The following is a 21,915-nucleotide window of genomic DNA, read 5'->3' as shown; positions in this document are numbered from 1 at the left end:
GCCATTTTTGTAGCATTAAATCAACAAATTAATGGTGATGCCAGAGGACAGAGCGTTCTGTGTGAGGCTTGTTTAGTTGCTTGTCAACACTTAGGTACAACAGCCATGGGGGGAGGGAGACCAGCTCGAATATGGAGGCTAAGGACTAATTATTATCCGAAAAGGCTTCATTTGAAAGTAAAATTAGAACATTTTAATTTCATCTCTTAATGAAGCAATACAAATTTGTTAATTAGAGCAATTGTTTGAGTGACAGGCATGTAACCAAGCTGTCATTTCTTCTTCACAGTTGACAGATCCGTTCAGGCCCATGTTGAGGGTAAGAAATCTTCTTGTGATACAGTTTGTCAAGCTCGTCTCAGTCCCCACCGGGTTAAAGCAGCAGACTAATTACAAAGCAATGCCATGTTTCATCTTGGGTATTTTACACCGTGTTTGCCGAGCAGCTTGGTCAGTCCTTTTTTGCATGTGTCTTGTGGTCACTCGAGGAAAACACACAGTTTCAAAGTTGGAAGTTTTCTGTTGCTGTCATGCAACCCCCTAGCATGAATACTAGAGGTTAGATATTGGTAATCCTTCTAACGCACTGGCTTACAAGGTTTCCTGAGCCAAATCCTAGAGAACTACCCTGACAGTGATCCCCTGTCATTTCACTGCAGACCGAAGGATTTTGTTTTTTATTATTTACTGTGTGTTTCCAGTGTCATTCAGTATGGTACTTCCTACCCAAGTACCTTACTGTCAAGTATAGACAGGCAATCCACATCAAACACAAAAGATTCAGAAATGAGGAACAAACGACCCAGTCTTTCAGTGACCCAAAAGGGGTTTTTTGTTAATTTTTAGACATGTTCAAGAAGGTCTAGATCTTGATCAAACCAACCAAGTGAACTTTTAAAATCACTAGCACGGCCAGTTGCTGTGAATAAGCAAAAGGCTTGAGTTTAAGCAAGTATGTGTGTAAGACGGGTTTTATTTTTTGTGGTTTCACTTGGTAGTTAATATACACTTAGAAGTAGAAGGGGGACCATATGCCATAGTTTATGAAACATTTAAGTTACCAGTAGCTTGAGGAGCTTCTTGAATTTCCGTGATTATTTTTAAATCTGCAGGAATTAGTTGTGTAGTTAACTACAGACCCCTAAATAACAAAAGTACAGACCCCTAAATAACAAAACTGGAGAAAGTATATCCTGAATGAATGTTTTTCAGACAAGATTTCCAGATGTCCTGGAAATGGAGTACAAAATCAACAAGAAAACCCAGATAGCACTCTGGTTCTTTTCTCCTCTCTCTTCCCCATGGCTTAAAAGCATGGTGACAGGAAGAATGTGAAAAGTCTTCCCAAACAGGGTGAAATCACTGACCTCCAGTTTGGGGGTACAGACCAGCAATCATGTGAGGCAGTCAGATTAATTTTGAAAAACAGAGTGATCTTTTAAAGTGCGTACATTTTTCTCTTTTGGTGGAAAGGCTTAGAATAGCTGTATTTTCTGAAATGAACTCACAGTACAGTTGTGAATCAATCCAGGTGTGCAGGGCAGCTGCTGACTCAGAGACTGTTTCATTGATTTCAGCAGCACAAGCTGTGTTCTTAGCCAGTGGCATCAAAAGATTACAAGAGTGCATAAAACCTGAGTATGAGTTTATTTGGAGAGGAGAGTGACCAGGAGCCTGGAAATCCAGGTAAACTTCATAGCAAGGGACAAATTCTTTGCATTTCTGATTTCCCAGGAGGACAGAGAGGGAAGACATTGAAGGGAGGAGACCTTTTGCTTTCAATTTTCTTGACGTGGGGGATCCCCCAGACCAAAGCAGACTGAGCTAGGAGTTGGCAAAAGTTGCTATAACTAGAACAAAGCGTCACAGGTTTTTGAAAGTTACTGATTCATGTTGTATCCCTTTGGTTTTTTTCCAGAAACCTGGAAAGTGGTGCGCTATGCATGTTCATATCGCCTGGCAGATATACCATCACCAACAGAAAGTCAAGGTCAGTCTTCTGGGCACACCTAAATTTCAGATGAATTGCACAGTGCGAACTTGGGAGAGGAAGAGTTTGCCTCTCCGTTAGCAGTTCTGTGCCATGGCTACTGGGTTGTTAAAGTAACCATACGTAGCAGTATAGCATAACCTTCCATTTCATAGTTTCATAGCCTGTTGGAATTAACCTAAAGGTAGAGTCTCAAAGCAATGCCTGTGGTGCCTTGGAGCAAGGACACAAGATCTTCTGCAGCAACAACTACTTTGTAGCTAGGAAGACCTAAATGGGTGTGCCTGTGAGCTACAACATTGCACTTTTTTATGGAAGAGGTCACAAACATATCAAGATTAATTTTTTTTAAGTCTGGAGAAGCTAGGCACATGTATCCCATTCCTCTTATTAATATTCACGGACAGAAGAGAGCACAGGAAGATTTCCTCTGTCTAAGATGCTTTATCCCATATGGCTGTCCAGGCTCCCATCATTCTTTTTTCACAACCCATCTCATAGCTGGAGGTTGGCACCTGTACGTGTCTGGGTTGGTAAGGCAGACACAGCCTCCCAGACGAAGTAATGTTATCCAGACCCTGTCTCATTGCACCAAAGGTAGAGGGGTGGAAATCTTTTCTTTTTTTTATATGCTTTGAGACTTCAGGGGTAGGGCCATGGCCAGTTTAGGCTCTCCTGAAACAGATGTCAAAGAAAAAGCAATAATTATTCATTTAATAGTGTATTTCCAGTCTCACTTTTTGCATGTATTTTGATTGTGCTTGGACTCTGTGAAGATGGTTTCTTTCCCTTTATAAGATTTTCACTGTACTCCTCACTGAAAAATTCTGTGTTGCTCCTGAAGTTTTTCAGTAAGTCAGGAAAGGTTGGTGTTCTTTACTGTTCATAGTTGTACTTCAGGAGCCAATAGATCGTGTTAGAAAGTAAAATTAACAGAAGTCCATAGCACTTTGCAGTGTATGTATGCAATTGAATTGTATCAGGCAGTGCTATAAGAATATGAAGATGTTGAACAGCTACTAAAACCTGCAGCTAATAGAGTTTAAAAATAACCCTTTTAAACAAGGTTGACAGGTTAATTTGCTGCAGTAGACATATCTCTCTTCTCTGCTTCCTTATGTTTCCCCTGCTAGTGATCTTCATTCATCTTCCCATTATCAAAAAAGACAAGATTATAGACCTAGAGAGTTATATGTCCTTTTTTTTATTTTATTGAAAAGGTATTTTCTTGAAGTGAAATTATTATTCCCATGCTATTTATGTCCTTTGAATTTTCCTTGATTTGATATTCAGAGAGAGGTCATACTGGTGTATTTATAACTCAGAGTAAATGCCATTTTCATGCAGCCATTTCTTTTACCTAACACTTTTCTATCTTGCATGTTAAAAAACAGGAATAAAGCCCAGGAGTACAGGAAGGGATGTTACTTGACTTTTTGAGGTTGTGCATGATGATAATTTCAAGAATAATTCAGAAATGTATTTCACTGTCTCACTTCAGTCAAAAAATTAGGTGTAGTCCACAGTCAGTAAAGCAAAGTGGTTCATGTCCCCATGGGCTGTCAGACCCCCACCTGGGAATGAAGTCCTCCTGGCTGCATGTGACCACAAAGTGTGAAATCTCTGGCTGAAGGCTCATACAGAATGATTTCTCCTTCTAGCCCAAGGCTGTGAAAGGTGCCTTTTCTTCTGCACAAGCTGAAGACACTGCCTCACTGTAGAGGAGGGAATAAAATACATTTGCTCAGAGATTTCAAGTTTGCATGCAGTGCTACTAGACTGCTTGCAAAGTATGGAAGAATTGCTAACTATCTGGCCCACTAGTAATTGCTTGCAGAGGGCAACAGCAGACACTGAAGAAGCAGGCAAGATGGGAAACTTTAAAACACAACCTTCCTGACCCCAGGAAAAATTGCATGCAGCTGTGGCTGCTGTTTGCCTGCCTGTACCTCTGCACCAAGACGCAGTTCATATCTGTGTAACCTGTCTGCACACGCAGGGAATTCCTTAGACAAAGCTCGGGTTGTGTCCCAGCTCTGGGCACAAAGCAATTTTATGTTCACTCCTAGACTGACCAGCGTGTTACCGGCGTGGATTCAAGAGAGAATTTATGCTCTGTAATTGGCCCTCTCTCTTTGAAAAAGGTCCCTATGGCCCAAACTAACATACCATGAAATTAGTGCAGACATTTACATTGATTTTAGTGGGTCCTGAGTTAAGGTGTTACAGATCTGCTGGACTTCAAATACATTTGTAAGGATCACCATCATGAGGGGTGCTCTCCTGAACATGAACTGGGGATAAAATAAATCTGATCAATTTTCTTTGGTACTATTTTAAGGTAAACCAACACATTCAAAAATCTTTTAACACATCTCTGATACTCCTGTTCCTCTTCAGACAGAGGATTTTTTCATTATTTAGAACAGCGCGGTTCATATGGCTGCAGTTAAAGTTTCAGCCAGCTTTTGCTATTCTGAGTAATGCCTGTCAGAGGTTTATAACTTGGTTGTTTAAAAGAAAAATAAAAAAGAGTTCACAGCATAAAAATCTGGTATGCAGGCTTCGGCTGAGGCATTTCTATTTTCTGAACTTCTTTTAACCATTAAAGCACTACAGTATTACTTCCTTAAAAGACATGACCTTAACTTTGCCATCTTTTCCATTTCAATATTCTTGCAGCCCACTGTCACAAAATGTTGATAAAGCCTTTTTTTGGCCTTTTTTGTAGTGGGGTTGGGTGGGGTTTTTTTGTTATTCTCATAGCTATGTAGATATGTTACTAGCACTTGAAAAACAGCTACTAGGCATGCACAGTAACTTGCTCATAACTTTTTAATATGCATATTTATATCACTGTAATAGCCTGTACTCTGAGCTGGCACAGCATTAAATACTGATTTATAAAGTGTGACATGCTCCAGAATTACTGTCAAGATCTACTGGTTCAGTGTTATACATTTGTAAATCCTTTCAGCTGACCTGTACAATTAATCAGCAATCTGTGTTTAGGGAGTTCTGGCAGCACAGGTAATTGGGAATTTGGTTTTCCTCTCATTCAATAAAACTATTGAAATAGGGACCACTAAAATGGGTACATGGCACAAAGAAGAGTCCATCCTTCATCCACTTACCATTTACAGTACAGCAACTCCAGCAAATTCACCTTAAAAAAGAAAGCCTGCTGATTCTAATACCATCTATATAAACCCAGCAACATACTGTGCTTTGAATTTGAGTGCAAGCAGTCAAAATGAGACTTCAGATCTTTAGACTCAAATACACTTCATCTGTAATTTGATTCATTTTAGCCCCTAGCTTGCTCAGTTGCAGTCTGAGAGAGACTGAAAGATATACTGCATCAAGTGTTTCTTGACTGGAGCTTCACATTTAAGATTAATGGTTCTGGTGTCCATTGACTTGTCTTTGCTGTAACTTTGGCAAGGGATTCCTGCAACGGGAAGAGGGTCAGCTGGCAGCTGTGCCTGCTACAGTTGATGCTTTCACCCAGCTTTTAACATGCTTGCCCACCTGAGATCAGGTCCAAAGTAAGACTTCTCTTCTGCTTTATTTTTATTATTTTAAGACAGACCTATTCTCACAGCTGAGGAAGGGTCTGAGGCCTCTTCAAAGGTTTTTATGTTTGTTCTTTATGTCAGGTCTGTGCTGAAATGCTTTGCTCCAGAGGGATGGATGTGAGCGTATGTGAACACACTGTTGAAATCTGCAGGAAATGTGCATTGGGAGCCTCAGATTTTCTCTCTCTGCCTCAGATCCTCCTTCCAAGGAAAGCAGCTGTGTACCTACAGTCAGGGTCCCAAAAACGAATATTCTTGCTAAAACGTCAGTTACTATGAATAAATTGCTATACCCCCAGCATTCTGCAAGTGTCTTTTACTGCTATCTTTTAGGACAGTCTCTTCCACATCCTGTTTTTACATTTCAGAAACAGATGCAGTCTGATCCGCACAAGCTGGACTTTGGCCTGAAACCTGAATTTCTGAGCAGGCCACCAGGCCCCAGCCTTTTTGGAGCCATCCACCACCCCCATGACCTGGCCCGGCCCTCAACTCTCTTCTCCACAGCCAGTGAGTACTGAGAAATGAAATCTCCCTATTGTGGCACACTCATCAAAATGCTAATTCTTGCCATGTTAAAAGGAAATTTCCCATATGCTTTGGGTTATGAACTCTCTGCAAGATGTGCCAGGTGCTATTAAATATTTTAAAATTATTCTGTATGCTTTTGAAAAAGCCCAACCCGCTGAAATGCCATACAGGTAGTAAATGGAGGAGCATCTCTTCACACAGCGATGTCTGATGCATCACAGAGATGGCAGGTTGGAAATAGGCTGTATTTCACATGTCCATTTTTTTTCCTTACTGAAACATTCCCCCACTCCCCAGCACTTACACTGTAACTGGGAATTTCTGTTTAGAAAAGCACTGCTATTTGCATAGGATCCTGACCTGAGAGCCCCCGCTCACTCATGTGAGCTGCCATTTAAGAGATGATAGTCAAGCCCAGAGCCCAGTGAATCCCTTTCTGAGTTTTTGCTAGGAAATCACCCCTTTTGTTTTGTCTTGGCAGGTGGGGGTCATCCAGCCGGCACGCCTTTCGGCCCACCACCTCACCACAGCAACTTTCTCAACCCAGCTGCTCACTTAGGTACGTTCTCTGTGCAACTAGATGTAAATACAACTCAGAAGAAACTCACATTGACCACTGAGACTATTAAAGGTTTCCCACGTGAAGACTGTTTTAGTATCCTGCCCACTTAAACCTTTACAAATTGCACATTTTAGCCATTACCCAAGTAGCAGTTCTGCATACACTTAATAGTATCACTGACAGCAGGTTTTAAAATACTTCTGAAAACACTCTGGACATTAGAGGAGTGGAGTGGCAGGGCTGGTTAGGTTTCACTGTAGTCTTGTTTATGGCCAGTCAAAAAGAATGCCTTAAGGTTAAGGCTTTGGTTCATCAGAGGTGTTTCTTTTCCTAACAACTATTTAGATGTCTGCTTTTCCATTTAAGTGAGTGGGAAATATGTCTTTAAAATCTTGTGATCTGGGCTCAGGTATGTCTGTTAGTGAAAATCAATGAATACACATTCAAAACCAGAACCACCCAAGTTAATCAGATGTTACTTCGCTTCTGAGTTTACTCATGTTGTAATAAAGTGGTCTGCTTCCTCTACAGGAACATCAGAGATCAAGACTCTAAATTGGCATTTTATTTTGCATAGGGAAGGATTTGGGAGGGTCACCAGATTGATACAGCAGACTCACAGTGTAGATTTTTCATTCTATACTTATCTGCCTATAGAAAGTGCTAGATTTGGTTTTCCTTCTCTCCGTACTGGCATTTATCAGTAGTTTCACCAAAAATTGTTAGACTTCTCCAAAATAAAGTGAGAAGAGAATTTGCTTCATAGGACTTACCTATACCCTGTATGCATTAGCTACTAAAAAAAAAAAGTATTCCAATACTTTTAGTCCATTCTGGTTTTTCATATAGAATTGGCAGTAAATATCAAGTGAATTACAAAATGTTCAAGTCAGCATGACATATCAGTGTAATAGGATATTTTATTTATATCCTGGCTATGGTTTAGGAGACATGGCCTGAAGGTGTTTGGAGCACAGTTGCCAAAGTTAATAATAGTCTTGCTAGCCAGGGACATTTTCTGAGAAAGACCATGGAATTGAATTGGAAGGGAATAAAAGAAAATCAAAGTGGAGATGTTTGCAGGTTTTAAATGAAGTAGCTACTTATGCTGAAGTGCAGCCCTCAATACCATGTATATTTTAACATCTTGCTTTTCTCTGAAGAGGAAGTTCTTCTAGTAAGACTATCTCATGCATACTGTGATTGAAATAAAGTTTATTTTTTTATGTTCCACCCCCTCACAATCACTGCTGTGTTCTGGGATGATGATGTTCAACTACTGATGGGCACAGACTGAGCTTTCATGCAGACGGAATGCAGTTGGATAATATGCTAATGCTTTATCGTCATTACCAACATGCCAGTGAGCTTCAGCTGTTTCTGTTGGTTTGCAGAGCCTTTCAATCGACCGGCTTCCTTCAGTGGTCTCACTGCAGTGGGCAGTAATGCCTTCGGGGGACTTGGGAACCCGACAGTTAGTGAGTAACCTCTTTGTTTATGAATTCTTGTTTGCTGTGTAATTCAGGATATTGAGTGATGGTGACTATTTGCTGTCCTTTTTACCAGTTGCTTAGACCACATACTACTAAAAGATGGGAATTTGAAAAGCAACCTTTTTCTTCTAAATAACAGCATTTCTTAATCATCAGTAGATTATTTTCTGTTAGTTACTCAATAGTTTGGGTTCAACACAGTGCTAAATGTCACCATTACATCATTCAGTTAAAAAATACTAAAAAAAAAAAAGAATACAGAACCTGTGAGTCTAAGGAGTTTGAGAAATTTCTCATGTTTTTTTTGCATGTTCAGAAATAGTTGTGTGCAGCATCCCTAGCTGTGGATAGGAACATTTTTTTTTTTTTTTTTTAACCTTTCTCACCGATTATCCAGGACATATGCCTGGAAAAGATCACTAACCTGCATTTATTTGTCCAGGATCATACACATTTCTTTAGATTTGGCCACTCACAAAAGTTCATCCTTTTAATAATCACTCTCTTTCTCCATACTTCCAAATCTGACATGATTTTCGTCACTTTAGTATTTTGTTTTGGTTCAGGATCAAATACAACAAATTCCATTACTTACAGTCTATGTAACAGTCATTTCCTGATGTCTCCAAAATATTTGGAATAAGGATCATTGTCACTTTTATCTTACTACTTCATCCCTAGTCAATTTTATCCACAGCATTTCCCTTTCCAATTAAAGCAGCTGTCAGATGCCTGCCCATTTTTAGGAATGAGACCCTCTAATGAATCTCTGTTAATTTCCTTTCCTTTTCCAGCTCCCAATAATATGTATTCATTTTAACTCTGAGTGCTGTAAAAGTTTTTTTGGTAAGTACCTTCACTAGAGCATACCTTTTTCTTAAACCTTTTTGTTTTCCACTTCACCATTTCAGCACCCAACTCAATGTTCGGCCACAAGGATGGCCCCAGTATGCAGAGCTTTAGCAACCCTCACGAGCCCTGGAACCGACTGCACCGAACTCCTCCTTCGTTCCCGACCCCTCCGCCCTGGCTGAAGCCAGGAGAGCTGGAGCGCAGTTCATCTGCTGCAGCTCATGACAGAGATAGAGATGTAGATAAACGAGACTCATCTGTTAGTAAAGATGACAAAGAAAGGTACGAAAGAACACTTCCAAGAATTGTCTAGTTCAAAGCTTGGGGCTCTGTTCCACTTTTAACCCTTCCCAGCCTGGCACATTGTTAAACCAGAGCTTCAGTAGAGGGACACCTGGAGAGCCGACACCACTGCTGCCTACGGCGTGACGCACTACGGAAGGCGCCGGTTTCTAACTCAGGTGTTCCCTACCGCATCTGTTTCTCTTCTCACTTGCACTGCACTTTATCAGAAGGAGCTTTGCTGAAGCAGACTTCAGGCAGTGTCAACTGAGAATGGAATCAGACCCACGTACTCTGTTATCTTGTGGGTCACATTGTCATAGGTCTTTTGAAGACTTAACGTGTAGATAGGTGCCTGACAGGATGCAAAAAAACATTATAAAGTCCATCAGATGCGTATCTGCACCTTCAAATACTTAAATAACTTTGTAAATTGGACCTTGTCTGCAAAACAAATAACACTACCTCCCTCTTCAAAAATGGACTGACCAGAGGGACCACTGATAAAGTTGTAAGATTATAACATTGTAAATTGCAGCGGGTATGTCATGTTCCAGTACCACAGTAAGTGTCAGTGCATGCGGTTCATTAAATGAACATTAATTCCCCTCAAAAATGCCACACACACATGCACTGCTGTTCCACACCTTCAGGCACATTTTTTATTCAGTGTTTTACATGGACTTGCACTCTAACATGTCCAGGCTGGGAAGGGTTAATGGAAAGTAAAACCTGGTCATATTTTTTTTGTCAGGACTGTTCCCATTATACAGTTAACTCAGTAACAATTCCTCTTAACATTTAAGTACCAAATTATAAGAATTTGCCATTCAGCAAGTGTCATGCCTTCCTTGAAAAATGTGGAGAGGCTGATTTCAGCTTTTTCAGTTGTGGCTTAATGGCTTTCCTGTTGAGTTTGCACATTACTTTACTACATAATGGCTATTTGTTTCTAATTTTTTAACATAAAAGATTATTTAGGAGATGTGCTTTTCTGACTTCTCTGTCACTAACCCAAATATACGCATTAGTAGCCTTTTCTAAAAGAAGTTATGCTAACACATTAGATATTCTAAAAATACATTTAAGAGCTTTTCTATGTTATTGTAAAATGTGAAGAGCAAGTCAAACTACAGATCTTTTCACCTACATTTTCCATTTGGAATATTTTCTGTTTGGTAGCATAGCTTCATTATTTTCATGTCTGGTGTTAATGCTTCAAAATAAATTGCTGTTACAAATTGGGGATTCTGTCCTGCAAAATGCTTAAGCATGTGAGTAGCTTTACTGGCTTGAATGGCAAAGCATTTTAGCTCCTAATGATATGGGTAGTCTTTAGAATTATGTGATTATTTCAGTTGCTGTTTTGTATTTTTCTTACGAAGTGTTCCTGCTGAAGAAAATCCCTTTCTGAAATACATTCCTTGCAAGCTGCTTTGGCATTGCCTGAACTCCATATCATAGCTCAAAACATATTTCTTTTCAATAATTTGAGAGCTTAAAAGTAAGCATCATTCATACTTCATACTTCTGCACAATTATGGCTACCAGTTTAGTACAATAATGTTTTTGCTGATCTAGTGTTGCTGTGCACCCATCTGTGTGGTTTTGAAGAGTTCTCCTTTGCAGCGTGCTCACACTGTTACCTGTATGAGAAGATGCTGAGAATCCCTTCCTGGAAACATGCTCCCTATGTAGATAATGTCTGGGGTAGTTTCTGAGCCTCCAATACACGTTCTTTTATCTTCAGTGGCACCCAGCAGGGTGAGGATGTAGCCGTGGTTCCTAGTTGAGGTCCCAGTCTTTGTTACGTATTTTAAGTTAATTTGCCCAAACAGGAGGATCTGGGCATCACACCTGGAGGTATGATTTCATTTCAAAATCATCCTGTCAGCAAGGGTCTAACTTTATCAGCCTCCAAATGGGCTGTCTAGTGAAAAGCATTCATCTGGATTTCCTCTGTTACCAGCAGAAAGCTACCTCAGAGGTACCTCTTAGCTTGACTGTTCCCCGTCTAAGATCAGTGTTAGAGTGGGGGTGCAATGAATCGCCGGTTGCTCGTGGATAAGCTGTATGACCAGTGTGCAGCAGCCCCCTCTCCCAGCTAGACAGACATAAGGTAAATCCCTCAAGATAGCTTAGGTAATATGAAACTGCAGTCTGTGAATCTTTCCTGGGTGCAGAGCTGGCTGGGGAGTTAGACTGCAATGGCCTGGTACAGTCTCCACTTTCTCCTGGAACATTGTTTGCAGTTGTGGAGGTGTTTCCTTTAAGGACTCCCGTATTCCAGCCCAGCATTAGGAAAAAATCAGTAAAAATAGCTACTGTGAAAAACAGGGTTTGTTCCTTCTCAGTGGTATGTTGTTTAAAAGATGTCAGTGAGCAATTCCATTCTAATAATGACATTTAAGTATATGTAGTCCTAGAGCATTAAAAAAAAAAAACACCCAAGAATCTATCCATCTTTCTATTAACATAAATGAGGCAAAGTACTTGGCATCAGATACTCAGTATCTTTCAGTGTAGCGTACGGCCTCAAAACATACCTTACTTGGTAATAAGTTAATTTGAGAACATGATCCGAAGTTTCTTCTTCATGGAGACAGAGGCTTAGAGCTGTTCCCCTATTATTAACCTATGGAGCCCTTGGCAAATCTGAGGATAAAAAATTATTCCCTCTCTGACCACTGAACTACATGTAGTTCACTTAAGTGAGCTATATAATCAGTAGCCTCTTGAGATATTACCATCACTGAAATTGAATGGGATAAAATTGGCAAAGGAGTATGTTATTTTGGTTGCACACATATTTTTCTTCAGTTACAGAAAATGTGTGTTATATTCTCTGAATTTTATGCATAATTTAAAAATTATCAATTGCATAGAAAATTGATTAAATATCAGCAAAAGGACTCAATGACCTCTGCTAGTGAAATAAAACAATTAAGGGTGCCCTCTGACTAGTCCCATGAGCAAAATAATTAAAAGACTATATATTGCAGAGTGCACAAGCCAGTGCTTTCCTAGCAAAGTAAAATAATTGAGTCTTCATGTTGAGAAGCCTTCACTGGAGTGCCTTGACTTTATCTCACTGTGTCCAAATCTGGAAACTGTTAAAGCAAATCCCTCAACTTCTGGTGGAAAGCAAGAAGAGGGAAATTAGCATCAGGACACAATTTCCAGACTGTGCAGGGCACAGTCAATCAAAGCAAAACCTGATACCAAGTGGTTAATTGGTAGTCAGTGCAGACCAGGCACTTCTGGTATCAAATGTTCCATCTTACAGATGTTTGCTAATGCTCACATTCTGGGCTCTGGGAGGTCTTTCAGACATGGCCCATAAAATGGCAGTTTCAACAATTGCATCTAAACACAGCAAAAGATGCATCTGGTGAGATTATAATAATGAGATTTTCCTTTTCAAAGATATTTTTTCTGCAGTTGTAGTTTCACCATCCAAAAGTAGATAGCATTAATTGTATGGGTGAAGGAGCAAGTGTCCACAGCAGAGTCACTCTGCAGGTTGCCCTTCAGCCAGCTAGTACTGCTTATCTTCTCCAGAGTGAGTTTCAACCTGGTGTTCTCATCCGAGTGTGTTCAGGTTCCACATTTCTAATCAGGGACTGCCACACCCGAAGAGAAACTGTGTAAATTGGGTGGGACTTCAGAGGACCTCCCTGCTTATCCCTCACTTACGCCTTTAACAGTACATTATCCATCTCCCCACATGGAACAGAATTTCCATGCTCAACAAACAGCATGTGTCGAACACTGAATAGATGGAGCTGTCGTTGTGGAGAAGCTCCAACTTAAGACGTCAATTGAAATCAGTGAGAGGTTAAAATCATTGGAACTGAGGAATTAGATTTACCTTTAAAACTTGGTTCATTTTAAATACGAAAGCTTTTCAACGTAGTGTGGCCCATAACAACTCCTGGTTGACACTGCTTCCAGAAAATAACTGGTGTTGTGAATGGATTCTGAATCCATTCACATTCTTAGGTTCTTGTCCACTGCCAGACAATAATTCTCTAATCTTTTGTGCAACATAAATAGGTTTGAAAGATAGAATGAATTAACAGTATTTTGAGACTTTGTAGCATTGGCAAGGAGATGCATTGGCCCTGTCCCCCTGCTCTGGTTATTCTACCCTAGAAATGGGAAATGGTGGCATTCTGAAGAGCAACTGACTCTAAAGAGATGCCGTTTTCAGAGCTAGCCTGAGTGCACATGGGGTAGATCTCTTCTGAGGAAGTCAACACATAATCTATGCATGGTGGCCACCTCTACTAAAACACTTACAACAAGGGGGTCGTTGCACACTTAGAGAAGTGCCTACCTGTTCAGAGGGATGGATTGTCACCGTCAGGACTGGTGTCTTGAGAGGTTTTAGTTTTAAGAAGTAAATTGAGTTAAGAAGTAAATTGAAAAGCTACAAGACTGAAGAGAATAGAGATAAGAAATTAGTAACGTACATAGCTCTAGAAATGTTCTAAAAAGTCAAACAAAATGTATCTATTTTCCCAAATGTATTCTTAATAGAAGCATCAGGTAAAATACTATTAACCATGAAGTTTTTTGCCTTTTTTTTTTTTTAATGAAATTAGTATAGTTTTATTTTTCTCTGTCTTCTTTACAAACAATTAAGGCCGTTGTCTTAGAAATATGTGACTAGAGCTAGATTCCCTTGGGAGCCTTCTATGGACTTCAGTGTTTGAAATCTCAATCAGATCATTCACAAAGCAGCTTTTAGGGATCTTCTTCTGGTTTGAGATAATAGAATAGGCCTAGTTTAGAGATGGGATCTTCTTCCGGCGTTTTGGGTGTGCAAAAGGATCTGTGCATTTAATGGCGCGCGTTACTAGCTTTCTGCAAAGCAATGAGTATAAAGTCAGACACCCTAGATGCTTTATTTGCAGAGTTTCTCATGCCTTCATTTTTACAATTTCTTCTAGGGAGAGCATTGAGAAAAGACACTCCAGCCATCCTTCGCCAGCACCTATCCATCCAGTAAACTCCCTCGGACATAATCGCAGCTCAAATGAGCAGATCAGGAGCCATCTGAATCCCGAGGTTCGAGAAAAAGAGAAACCCAAAGAAAGAGAGAGGGATCACTCCGAATCTCGGAAGGAAATTAATGTTGAAGAGCACAAGGTGAAGGACAACTATATTTCGGAGAAAGAAGGCCTAAGCCATGAAAGCCGAGTGGTGGAAGAGTCAAAGCAAATGCCCAGGGTTCCTTCGCCCTATGCTAGGCCCCCTGTTGTGGAGAGTACCAGACCTAATAGTACTTCAAACCGTGAGGCCGAGAGGAAGAATGAGCCGGCGTACGATAACCCGAAGAAAAGCAATGAAGTCAAAGTGAAGGAGGAGCGAAAGGAAGACCATGATGTTCAACCTGAGGGACCTCAGACTCATAGGTCATCTGATCAGCCACCACCTATATCTACATCTAATGTCCATCCAAGTCCTTTAGTGTCTATGCCCATGACTGTAGGTGTAACTGGTATACATCACATGAACAGCATCAGTGGCCTGGATAGGACTCGCATGATGACCCCTTTTATGGGAATTAGCCCAATTCCTGGTGGAGAACGTTTCCCCTATCCTTCTTTCCACTGGGATCCAATGAGAGATCCCTTACGAGATCCATACAGAGAGCTAGACATTCACCGGAGAGACCCCCTGGGCAGAGACTTTCTGCTAAGAAATGACCCCCTTCATCGTCTTTCTACGCCAAGATTATATGAAGCAGACAGGTCATTCAGGGATCGGGAACCTCACGACTACAATCACCACCACCATCACCACCACCCTCTCTCTGTTGACCCTCGACGTGAGCATGAGAGGGGCAACCACCTGGATGATAGGGAGCGGTTGCACATGCTCAGAGAGGACTATGAACATGCACGCCTGCACTCAGTTCACCCTGCCGCCTTGGATGGGCACCTGCCTCACCCAAGCCTAATCACACCAGGACTTCCTAGCATGCACTACCCCAGAGTCAGTCCCCCGACAGGACACCAAAATGGCATCCTCAATAAAACTCCCCCTACAGCAGCTCTCAGTGCCCCTCCACCTCTTATTTCTACTCTGGGACCTCGGCCTGGGTCTCCCAGAAGGACTACTCCTCTGTCAACAGAGATGAGAGAGAGGCCTCCTTCTCACACCCTCAAGGACATTGAAGCTCGATAAGCGGAGTGAGACTAAATACAAACCAGAGAAAGAGGGACAGAACATTGTAAATGAACATAATATAAAGACCTTCTTACTAGTCATTGATACAGACTGGGATTGTGACCCACTGTACAATATGTATAGACCTGAGTGCAAAAATTTTGAAATGGTTTTTTTGTATATTATATGTTGAAATTTTCCAGATCTTTTAGCCAAGTCCATATGTTCCTCGTGTCTCCTACTCTATTTCTAGTTTAAAAATGTCAAAATTTGAACTGAAGAACAAGACGTTAATCTGAATGATTTGACTAGAAACAAACCACCACCAATGTCAACCATACAAAGCTCTTTCACACTAGAAGTGAAGACAATTGTAGATATTTATGTAAAAAGATTGCTTCATGGGTTAATGGTTCATATATGCAAAAAGGGTAAGATGAAAGCTTTACTTTGTACAAATGTAAATAGATAAAATTAAGTAACATAATACATTAATACTTCTTAAACTGTGCTATTTGCAAACTTAATATTGATCAACACAGTCTGCTTATGCTGTGTTACATATATTGTTATAGACAGCTAAACCCCTTCAACTATGCAATGAATTTTAAGGCTTTTCACAAAAGCCTTTATAACTCAAAGGAGCCTTTTCAACACACAACATAATTAAAGTCATATTTTCCCTGAACAAGCTCATCTATAATAGTAACCTATTTCTCTTGCTTGTTTTGATGAAGAAACAGCCCATTAGAAGTGTAGTTTTCTGTCTGAACCCCTGCATTAAGATGCCAATGTTACTGTAGCTCATGTATTCCTTAGAACCTGTCAGGGTTAGCGATCTGTAATCACTGATACTGTAGTCATGACAGATTGGTTCTCAGTCACATTAATCTGGGTTAAACAGAGTAATAATCAAATGCTGGATATTTTCCAGAACTTTCATCACTTAACATGTGAAATTTCTTTTTGGAAGAACATCTGCTTATAGCCATTCATGTCTGTTTTTATTGCCAGTGTGTCATTTTTATCTGTACACACACTTTTTTTTTTTTGTGTTAAGTGATTTTTAGCTACATTGAAACAAATCCTACAAGAAAGCTAATACTTTTCTAAATGATGGATATGTTTTCACTGTGGATCAGTAGTTTAATTAATTAATGAACTCCAATGCAGATTTCATAATGCAATTTATTGTATTTCGGTTGGTAATAAAGTCTGTGAATAGTTAACAGGTCAGCCTTGTTGTTCCCTGATCATAGAAGACATGAAATAACATGAAGAACAAGATCCTTTTTAAAAATATGCATCAATCTTCTGAAATGTCTTTTCATAACACACTTTTTTATAACGCGTTAAGTTTCTTGTCTAAATATTTGGAGAGAATATGACTTTATCAGAGAGAATTCAATATCTTGTCTACTGGACTGTAAAATATATGTATGAAATAAAATTAGTTCCATTGGTCTTCTAGTGTATTAAAGTGCTATCTGAAGTTGTTATCCTGTTTTGGCAAAAAAAAAAAAAAAAAAAAAAGAAAAAAGTTAACTACAGACAGTTGTTTCTAATGATCAGAGATCTATTTTAGTAGTCAACTGAAGGTTTAGTTGTGAGCTTCAGATTTTGTGAACTCCAGATGTTGTGCAGTGTTTTTTTTTTCTTTTTAAAGAACAAAAGGAAAAATACAAAAAAACCCCAACCCTGAAGAATATGTACACTGGAACCGTAGTGGTAGCTTTCAGTATTGTAAAGAGATTGTTATATACAAACCTTTTTGCTGTTTATCCTGTATGTAATAAAGTCCTTTCTAGATCCTATGTGAAAAGAAAAGTGAAGCGGCTCTCAATCTTCAGCATGTTTCCTCATCAGCGAAGACTTGTGTAATGTAAATTGTGCCATGTTATTAAAAAATGTGAACTAAACTGCTAGGTGCTTCTTTGTGTGGAGTACCCCATCATTGCTATGGGGAAGAAATACTTTTTCCCCAGAGTGGCTTTTTGTTCAGAAGAAATAGGTATTAAAAATGTAAGGAAAATAGCAAGCTTTTATAAGCCATCTTATTAGGATTATTATAGTAGTCAGGAAAAAAGGAACCAAAAGGAGACTAGATACTTGGCTTGTCCAGATTCTTTAAAATACAGTGACACCTTACTTAATTAGCTTTTATTTAACTGATCAATTCATCTTTCAAGAGAGCTCCATACTTAAGTATGTGGCTGTATGTAAGCCCTTTTGTGAATTCATCCAGTTCCACCCAATCCAGTGGCATTTTTCCAGTTTTCATCAGCTAATGATACAGCTATTGGTTACTATGAACAATTTGTACATAAATATGCCGAATTTCTTGCAAATTGTGTAGTACTCCATAGTACAGCTTTTGTGGTGTCTTATTTAGGAAAAAGGAAAATGAGCTCCTCATGATAACATGATTTCCAGGAGGGCTTTTTTAGTGCAGGTTTGTGGTTTGGTTTGGTTTTGGTTTTTTGATGGGTTTGTTTTCTGGGGTTTTTGGGGGGTGGGAGGTTTAGAAGCTTGTTGCAAACACTTCAAACCTTTATCCAAGTTACTTGCACAGAAGTAACTTGTGACATTGAAATTTGCTTTCTTGAGCAAGACTTAGGAAATCGTCTCAATAACTGCAATTAAATGTATGCAGCCACGTATTCAAATTTAGTTTTGTTTCTCTCTTCAGCCCTGTAGCACCTCTGTCTGTATTCTACTCTTTCTCCCATGTAAATCTGACGAAAGTGAAATTTCCCTGAACTTCAACACTGTTACTAAGAGAAAAGAATAGGTCTTTTTCAATCCAGTTTTGTGCAAACTGTGCAGAACGTACAATAGTAGTATAATGTGCGAAAAGAGCTTTTTTCTCTTTTTTCTGCAAGGAACCCATATCTTGGTCTTCTGGATGCATGTCATAAAAAAAAGCAAAAACAAACAAAAAAAAAATTTCAACTTTCTGAAGGAAAACAGTTATAGATGGCCACAGAAGGACGCAAACTACTGGAGCAAGCTTGCACAGCTACAGTGTGAGGGGCCCCATGACAGAGGGAATAATGAGAGCATCATCTTCCATGTTCATCTCAGGGCATGGTAATAGGAGTCCTAACAGCTCCGTCAGTGTCTTCAGGGCGAAGCTGATTGTACAGACTGTGATCCTTGTCCTCCCAGGTGCTGAGCATGCTCCTGCTGATGGTCCTTAATTCCCAATCAAGTCAATGAACCCTCACTCCCAGAGTCCCAGAAAGCATTGAGGCATTTCACTCCCTCTGAATTCAATACAATGTAAGTGCCTATATGCCTCTAAAGTTCTCAGTGTGTGGCCTTATAAGGGTGGTGGTGCTCGAAGGAATATGCCTCAAAGGTACAGTAAAACATGAAACAATGCTTTTAATTCTTTTAAACTTTTTCAGATGGATTCATTGCTTTTTAAAAGTTTTATGTGAGGACATTAGCTTGCAGGTGTAGACAATCTTTTTAGTAGGGTTTTTCCATTCAAGATACTTGTTTTCTGTTTTTGAATCTCTAGTATTTAAGAAATTAAGTTTTTTTAAAGACCATGCCAAACACCACCTGTAGGAATGAAATTAGTCATAAGGGTGTTATTCTGGGGGTGTGTGAGAGATCTGAATCGTAGAAAACCCTGAGCTACTACACTTAAAACACCCAGGACCTTTGCTTTATGCTTTGGTACTCCCACCTTCCCACACTCCAACTGGTTTCCAACTCAGCAGCTTCCTGTCGCCAGTTGAGATGCCAGCTGAAGCAGTGTATAGGAAGTGATTCTTTGAAAGCAGTCAGTCCTGATTTGTTCCCAATACAGTGTTTATTTTATGCTGTGCTTTGTGCCTTCTATGTTAACTTTCTGTATTGTCATCTTTGTTTTCTTTACTAAATACCTAACTCTAATCTGCTTTTCATACCTTACCAATACTCTTTTGCCTTTTTGCCTGTCATGTTCTCTTTCATGGGTTATGATAGCTAAATCTATTATAGGCAGCAACAAATGCTGCAGACAAAATTTTCCAAGAGACATAGAGACTGTATTTTTGTTCCTTTTTACCTTTGCCTGAGCTTATGAAAATTTGTAGTCCTTGGTGGGCTAGAAGAGAGGCAAATGGAGGGTTGGGGAGGATTTTAATGGAAATACTTTCATTTGCTGTTGCTGTGCCTTGTTAAGTAAATATTTAGCATGATTCTTGAGAATTTGATCTCTAATTACTGCTTCACACATGCAGGTGACCTCTGCTGAAAGCCATCTGGGGCACTGGAGCAAGGTAACAGACTATTGGTTATATTCTATTTACAGAGGAGCTGCTTGGCTTACTGCTTTTGTTTCTGGCAAGAACGAAGTGTGAGCTGTAGTTCAAACAGTAACTCACATTATACAGGGGTTTGTTACTCTCACGGTGACTTGGTTATGTCTCACCTGGATAAACCAACTTGCTGCTTTGGACTCCAAGTGCCATCTTCGGAGGCATACCCGTCCATAGCTTCAGAAGGCAATTCGGAGCAGAATCCCAGCTTAAATGTTCTGAATTGCCTTTGACTCTTCCTTAACTCCAAATGGAGACTAGCCTCTAACAGCTGGTTCAGAGAAGTACATGCAAATGAGTGGTGAGACTATTTCCTCCTTTGTTTATTTACAGTCTTGTCAGATCTTCCTTCCTTCCTTTGCGCTGTAAGGTACCAATCCTAGCCATTCTTCATGTGAAGCTCTTTGAGATAGTCTGTCTCTAGCTACACGATCGCACTGTGCTTGGTGCCCTGACTGGGGCAAGTGAGCATCTCAGTACCGCTAGAATACAAAAAGGCCTTCAGCAGTACAAGAGACCAGAGTGAAAACTGAAGGCTTCAGTGAATTAGCCGTGGTAACCACTATAAAAGACTCCAGGTTTTTGCTAGCTGAGAAGAAACAAAGCTTCAGTGAGGTCAGACTCTGTTCTCCCTGTGCCTTGTCTCCATTTGGAGGGGCTTAGACTGTTTGCGGCCGTGGGCAAGGTGGAAGTTCCCAGCTGGCAACGCCTCCAGGCACTTGTGGAGTTGACAGATGGTTTCCAGCATGGTCCCTTTCTGTCAGCTGTGTGGTTGGGAGAAACACGTCTTTCTTTTATCCACAGGTATTTTGCAACTGAAATAATTTTAGCACAAAGACATTTCCTGGTCATAAAGATATCCCCCCCTCCTCACCTGTGGGCTGTTTGTCTGCATATAGAAGCACGTGTATTTATATATATCAAAAGGCATGCACAATGCCAGGTGCAATATCACAGGGATGAAGCTCTATAAAGCAAGGAACAGAGTATGAAATCACGACGGCACCTTACAGTCTCACGCGGCCTTTATGCTGCTTTCTGCTGAGGCCTTTCCTGTGGACTGCAACCATTGCATTTGATGTTTCCTCTGCTGGTCTGGTAATACAGAATTTGCTACACCATTAACCCAAATTTAAAAATGGAAAAGTGCAGCTGGGAACACAAACTCAAGAGTCACCAGCGTGATACCAGTCAGCTACTGCCTGAGTCATCCCAGAGGTCACCCAGGGGAAGCTGCTGCCTTAGTCACCACAAGAACAAAAAAACCCCACTGAATCAGGTAAACTGCAGTCAGTGGTGGCAACAGATGAGGAATTTCTGGGTTGCTCTTTTGTCTTTAGAAAGCACTTTTAACCCATGTTAATAATTTGCTGGGGTCCTAGATCTGCTAAAATGAGCTCCATGAATGAATGGGTTTACTTATGTATTAATAATTCAAGTACCTGAAGTATTGACCCAAGTTGATAAGGCCTCTGGTCATTCTGGTTATTGAGGGCGGATATACTGTATTTTGCCATCTAGTATGGCTTGTTTAATTGTCACTGTTGCTCAGTATTGAAACTCAGGAACATAGCATTTTTCTTGGGTGGATTTATTATGTTTCTCTACTGGAAAACTTGCATTTAGCCCTAGGAACCTCGCAATCCATCCCCAGTACAATCATCTTTGTTTCAAGACAAGAGAATAATTAAGCAAGAACTTAATGAATCGATTGAACAGAGACTATCAAAATCAACCCATCAAATACAAAATATTGCTGTAAGTCGGATGAAATGCATCCTCTGCTTTCCATCTTCAAAGCCCTTAACTAGTTTCCATTGAATCAGCAGTGGGTGGTTTGTGGGCTATTTTTGATGCAGCAGAGATTGCATTAGCATCAAAAGCTTCAAAACTAATGTGTTGGGTTGTTGGGTTGATTTTTTTTTCCTTTAAAGATAACTAAAAATGGAAATATAAAGTTCCTGGATTTTCAATGGTCAGTATTTTTTAAGTCCCTTAGTGTATTGGGAGCAAACATGGTGCATTTGGAGCTCATTTGATAAAAAGAAAAAAAAAAAAAGCATACCTCAACGAACCACCAGCTACTTGCCTTCCAAAAGGAAAGTTTTGTCTCGGTTAATACTAGAACAGCCAAATA

At 40.0% G+C, this 21,915-nt stretch overlaps 1 protein-coding gene across 6 annotated transcripts in view; it reads left to right on the top strand.

Moving 5' to 3' along the window:
- Positions 1-18,396, top strand: part of AUTS2 (activator of transcription and developmental regulator AUTS2) — a 796,643-nt gene extending 778,247 nt beyond the window's left edge. For all 6 annotated transcript variants that reach the window (XM_080401885.1, XM_080401886.1, XM_080401887.1 and 3 more), the window contains 7 exons: positions 290-319; positions 1,919-1,990; positions 5,937-6,078; positions 6,581-6,658; positions 8,056-8,139; positions 9,066-9,288; positions 14,244-18,396. In XM_080401885.1, the coding sequence (XP_080258011.1) occupies positions 290-319; positions 1,919-1,990; positions 5,937-6,078; positions 6,581-6,658; positions 8,056-8,139; positions 9,066-9,288; positions 14,244-15,483 (1,869 nt within the window). In that variant the 3' untranslated portion in view covers positions 15,484-18,396. The remainder of the gene's footprint in view (positions 1-289; positions 320-1,918; positions 1,991-5,936; positions 6,079-6,580; positions 6,659-8,055; positions 8,140-9,065; positions 9,289-14,243) is intronic.
- Positions 18,397-21,915: the final 3,519 nt, after the last annotated feature.

This window comes from Falco punctatus (genome assembly GCF_963210335.1).
Source record: "Falco punctatus genome assembly, chromosome: 1".
In the NCBI taxonomy this organism is placed as follows: Eukaryota; Metazoa; Chordata; class Aves; order Falconiformes; family Falconidae; genus Falco; species Falco punctatus.
The sequence above is the reverse complement of the archived record's forward strand: the minus strand, read 5'-3'. Positions and strand labels throughout refer to the sequence as shown.